We start from the raw sequence: 5,383 nt of genomic DNA on the forward strand, positions 1-5,383 counted from the left end.
ATCTTGAAATATTTTTTATTTTAAATTTTATTATGTTGTTGTCAATAATTTATGTGAATTTTAATTAATAAAAACTGTGTTAAATTAAAGAGACTTATATAGTCAAGTTATTTTTTGTTATGTATTTTTCTTTATTATATTATCCAATATTTAATATAATTGTATTGTTAATAGAAATTTTTATTAGCATATTACTTTGTTTAATATTTTTGTCTACTACTTTTTTTTGTAATATAATAGAAGATATATATTTTATTACTCTTGAAATACTATTTTTATTTTTATTTTATTCCAGTGTTCTCAATAATATGGTCTGAATTTTAATGAATAAAAACTATATTAAATTAAAGAGACTTGTATAGTCATTGAATAACTTTTTTGTTCTAATATAATTGGATTAGTTATATAAGTCCAACATATATGGATTAAATAAATAAGTCTTAATTCATTGGGCTAAAGTGATGAGCCCACTTCATTAAGCCCAAGTGTTTGGTGTCACGTGTCAAATGACGTGGCTTGCCAAGTCAAACGGAAGAACCAATAGGATTGTGCCATGTGTCAAAATGACAAGGAATGTCAAGTCAAATTAAATGGCCAATGAAACTGTGTCACATGCGCAAGTGACATGTTCTGGCCAATCAAATGCGGTCATGTCACACTTCAATTTGATTGGTCGAAAAGAGCTTGTTCTTATCATAATTCTTCCCCCCTCCCTCCCCCCACAACTATAAATCTTGTTTCTAAAGAAAATCCCATCAAGTTCGTGATGTCAAAACCTGTTCGTAGGGATCGACTGCAGATTTCTCTAAAAGCTACAAGCATTTAATTGTTCTAAGGATTAAAAGATCAAGACGGAGATTCAAGAACAAGCTGCAAGCCCTTGGATTAAAAATACGTCAAGATCGAGATCAAGCTTCAAGCACTTGGATTAAAATAAATAAAATTCAAGATCAAGCTCGAACGCTCTTTTATTTACTGTTGAAAAGTAGAATCAAAGGATTCGTAGAGATTGTAACACTCAAATATTTAAAATAAAATAATACGATTGTCGCAATATTTTCAATCTTGATTTTATTTTCTCGACGCAATTTATTGTCTACAATATTATCTGAATTTTAAAGAATAAAATCTCTATTAAATTAAAGAGAGTTGTATAGTCATTGAATAACTTTTTGTTTTGTATTTTTCTTTATTATATTATCCAATATTTAGTATTATTGCATTGTTAATATTAACTTTTATTAGCATATTACTTTATTTAATATTTCTGTTTATAATATAATAGAAGATATATATTTTATTACTCTTGTAATAATTTTTTACTTTAAATTTTATCCTATTGTTCTTAATAATATTATCTGAAATTTAATGAATAAAATCTCTATAAAATTAATGAAACTTACATAGGCATCAAATAACTTTTTGTTTTGTATTTTTCTTTATTATATTATCCAATATTTAGTATTATTGCATTGTTAGTAGAAACTTTTATTAGCATATTACTTTATTTAAATTTTGTATGCTATTTTCTTTTTATTATATAATAAAAGATACAATTTTTTTAATTTTTTTATTTTATTGTATTATTCTCAATAATATTTTTTGAATAAACGAACTTTTTTAAAAAAATTATTAAAAAACAAAGAAATTTTAAATTGGCAGTTTTTTATTTTTTATTTTAAAATAATAAAAACTCTAACTTGAAACTATTCTCCAATTTGAATGGACAATTTTTTTAATTTTTGCTTTTATTATAAAATATCTTATTTTATTATTTTATAAATATTTAAATTCAAAATATAATTACCAATAACTAATAAAGAAATAACTACTTATGCCATGTGGCTTTTTTTCTAGGCTGGCACTTGGCTTAAAGAAAGGGCTTTTCCCTCTCATTTTAATAATATATAGAATACAAAGAAGAGGAGAGAGAAGCTCTAGAGGCGTATGTTAAGCGAAACTAGCTAACATGCGCCTTCCATGGCACGCCAGAAGAAGAAACAAATTCCGGCGACGGTAGTGGATACCACTCTGTCCTCAACCAAAGAAGAACCACTGAGAGTTGTTAAACCAGAAACGGGAGTCCCACAAAGTTTAACCCCAATTCAAATAGGGCAATGGATGATGGGTATGGGAAGCGCTCCAACAATACTGCAAGCATTGAACCGAGTTCAGTCAGAGATACCAGAGAAGCAACCGGTGGAGGAAGCGAACCAGCAACCTGAAGCACACAATGCGGCAAGAAAATTAACATTCTCTGCAAGCTCGAGTGCGGTCAAACCAATAATGGCGGATGTAGTTAAAGGTAATCGAGCTCAACAGTTAGGGCAAGAGCTTAATTACTTTCCTCTGACATTGAAAGATGGAAATAAAATTGTTAAGCTAAGTGCAAATGCTATAGAAATGCAGAATTAGAAGTAGAGGTCAACCCTAATTGGCTATGTAATAGGGGTAATCCTACTATTAAAGAGATGTTGAGATTTGTTTATGGGGTATGAAACACTATCACAACTCCACAGGTCTATCTACATGATGATGGGTACTTCATATTTAGATTTGAAGATGAAGAGGGCAAATTGAAGATCTTACAGAATAGACCTTATACCTATAATAACAGGCCTATGATTCTGAAACAATGAGTGCCAAACTTCAAACTAGCTGAAGAACCCCTAAGTGTAGTGCCTATATGGGTAGTGTTTCCTAATTTACTTATCCAGTATTGGGCAACATAAAATTTGGGTTGTATATCTAGTTGTTTAGGTAAACCAATTTGTACTAATAAGCTAACAACAAATGAAGAAAGGATATCATATGTCAGGGTACTTATTGAAATGAATGTGGCCTAGCCTCTCCCATATTCAGTTACACTAGAGGAGCCTGATGGTAGATACTACGAACAATTGATTGAGTATGAGTGAAAACTAGAGTACTGTCAGGAATGTTTACAAATTGGAAAGCATAAAGCAAGTTGCAAGGAACAAAACAGAATAAGTGAAGGCAGTAATGTTCAGCAACTGCCAAGGAGGCAGAAGAAGAAGACTAAGCAGCAATGGAAGGTTAAACCTAATACAGGTTCAGTTGCTGAAATTACGATTGAAATTGCTGGCAAACCAAGTGAAGAACTTGAGAAGGATAATCAAGAAGTAACTATTACAGAGGAAAGTCAGAAAGTCCAAGAGAGTAAAAATAGAGGCAAGCAGATAATGGTAGAAGTAAAGGGTAACAGGTCAAGAACTTTGATAGAAACTGAAGATGTGGAGCAGTTCCTTCAACAGAACAAATTCAGTACATTGAGGATACAACCTGAAAAAGCTAATGCCAATATGGCAAAACGGGATACAAGGAACAAAGACCCATTATGATCATTTGCTCTTGGAATATAAGAGGGCTGCATACGCCCTATAAGCAAAAAGAATTGAAGTCGTTTTTGCTTAAGAATAAAGCGGTACTGCTGGGATGTTTAGAAACTAAAGTAAATCAGAAAAAATAAAAAGAAAGTTTGGAGCAAAATGGAAAATACATGCTAATTACCTAGTCAGTAATAGAGGCAGGGTGTGGATTTTTTGGAAACCTAATAAAGTTTCAGTAAATATTCTAGTATCTTATATGCAACTGGTGCACTGCAAGGTTGAGGACAAGGAGTCACAATTTGCTTGTGAGATAACATTTGTATATGGGATGAATACTCAACAGGAAAGACAAGAGCTATGAAGAATGTTAAAGCAAATTAACAATTCTATTAAAGAACCTTGGATGGTGATTGGAGATTTTAATGCAATTCTTTCTGTGCATGACAGAGTTAATGGTCTGCCAGTAAAACACTCAGAGATGGAAGATTTCCAAAATTGCATTCAAGAAATTGGATTGGGCCAACTAAGTAGAAAAAGGTGTACCTACTCATGGTGTAATAAAAGAGAGGCAAATGAAAGAATCTATGACTTGATTGATTGGGCAGTTGGAAATGACTTATGGTTTATGAAGTATGGAAAACTGGAAGCATACTATCATATCCCCGAATGTTCAGATCACTCTCCAATTATAATCAGAACAGAAGTGGCCAAACAGAAACTGCCAAGGCCATTCAGATTAGCCCATGTGCTATTATCCCAAGAGAGTTTCAAAGAAGTAGTACATAAAGTGTGGGAACAGCAGGTGCATGGACATACCATGTACTCAATCTGGAGGAAATTGAAATTTATAAAAATAGAGACATCCTAGATGAACAAAAAAATGTCAATGTTGGAGAGGAAAATCACTGTACTGGAAGAAGAACTGAAACAATTACAGGTAGGCCTAAGTGCAGACTTGTTCAATGAACAGCTTATAACAACTGAAAAAGAGATCCTAATGCAACTAGAGAAACGGGAAACAATACATGAACAAGTGATCCGACATAAGTCAAGAGCAACATGGCTAGCATATGGTGATTCAAATATGAGATTTTTCGATGCAGCATTGAAAGCAAGACAAGCGAGAAATAGAGTTTCATCAATCTGCACAAAAGGTGGCATTCAACTACATGATCCTATTCTGATCCAAAAAGAATTTACAAGTTTTTTCAGAAGTTGTTGGGCACAAGTGAAGGAGAAGTGCGTGTTTAGATCCAACAATTGCTAGATGGACCTTGTATTACTGCTGAGCAAAAGTTACTTCTTATTCAAGAAGTGACAGAAAATAAGGTAGTTCAGGCTTTGGAGGACTTGTCAGCTGAAAAAGCCCCCGGCATTGATGGTTTTCCAGTAGAATATTTTAAGAAATATTGGCACTTGATAGGGAAGGATATGACAAAGGCAACAACACAATTCTTTCAAACTGGAAAGTTGCTAAAAGAGGTGAATTGTACTACTGTAACACTAGTTCCCAAGGTTAAAAATTCCTCTTTTGTGAAGGAATTCAGACCCATAGCCTACTGTACAACTCTGGTATAAACCGATTGCCAAAGTTATTACTACTAGGTTAAAACTAGTAGTTGACCACCTAGTGGGACCTTCACAATCAGCTTTTATTGAGGGGAGAAATATTCTGGATAATGTGATTGTGGCTCATGAATTGGTAAAGGGATACAAACAAAAGGGAGTGTCTCCTAGATGTCTAGTGAAATTAGACATTAGGAAATCATATGATACAGTGAACTGGGGATTTCTCAGAATGGTATTGCTAGAATTTAGGATGCCTATGAAATTTGTCAATCTGATTATGGAATGTGTCAGTATAGTGAGCTATTCATTGTTATTCAATGGAGGACTTGTACCGAGATTCCAAGCCAAGAGAGGTTTAAGACAGGGAGATCCAATGTCTCCCTACTTGTTTGTTTTAGTGATAGAGTATTTGAATAGATCACTTAAACAGTTGAGACATATTCCAGATTTTAACTATCATCCAA

At 32.9% G+C, this 5,383-nt stretch overlaps 1 protein-coding gene across 1 annotated transcript; it reads left to right on the forward strand.

Annotated features, from left to right (window-relative positions):
• The first annotated feature begins 3,714 nt into the window (after positions 1–3,714).
• LOC142165777 (uncharacterized) lies at positions 3,715–4,218 on the forward strand. The gene has a single exon (XM_075224149.1). The coding sequence runs from the start codon at positions 3,715–3,717 to the stop codon at positions 4,216–4,218; it is 504 nt and encodes a 167-aa protein (XP_075080250.1).
• Positions 4,219–5,383: the final 1,165 nt, after the last annotated feature.

The sequence above is a fragment of the Nicotiana tabacum genome, chromosome 11 (assembly GCF_000715075.1).
Source record: "Nicotiana tabacum cultivar K326 chromosome 11, ASM71507v2, whole genome shotgun sequence".
NCBI classification, from domain to species: Eukaryota; Viridiplantae; Streptophyta; class Magnoliopsida; order Solanales; family Solanaceae; genus Nicotiana; species Nicotiana tabacum.

What these genes read in the sequence shown, in the direction of transcription:
- LOC142165777 (XM_075224149.1), top strand. Translation starts at nt 3,715, where the DNA reads ATGTTAAAGCAAATTAACAATTCTATTAAAGAACCTTGGATGGTGATT.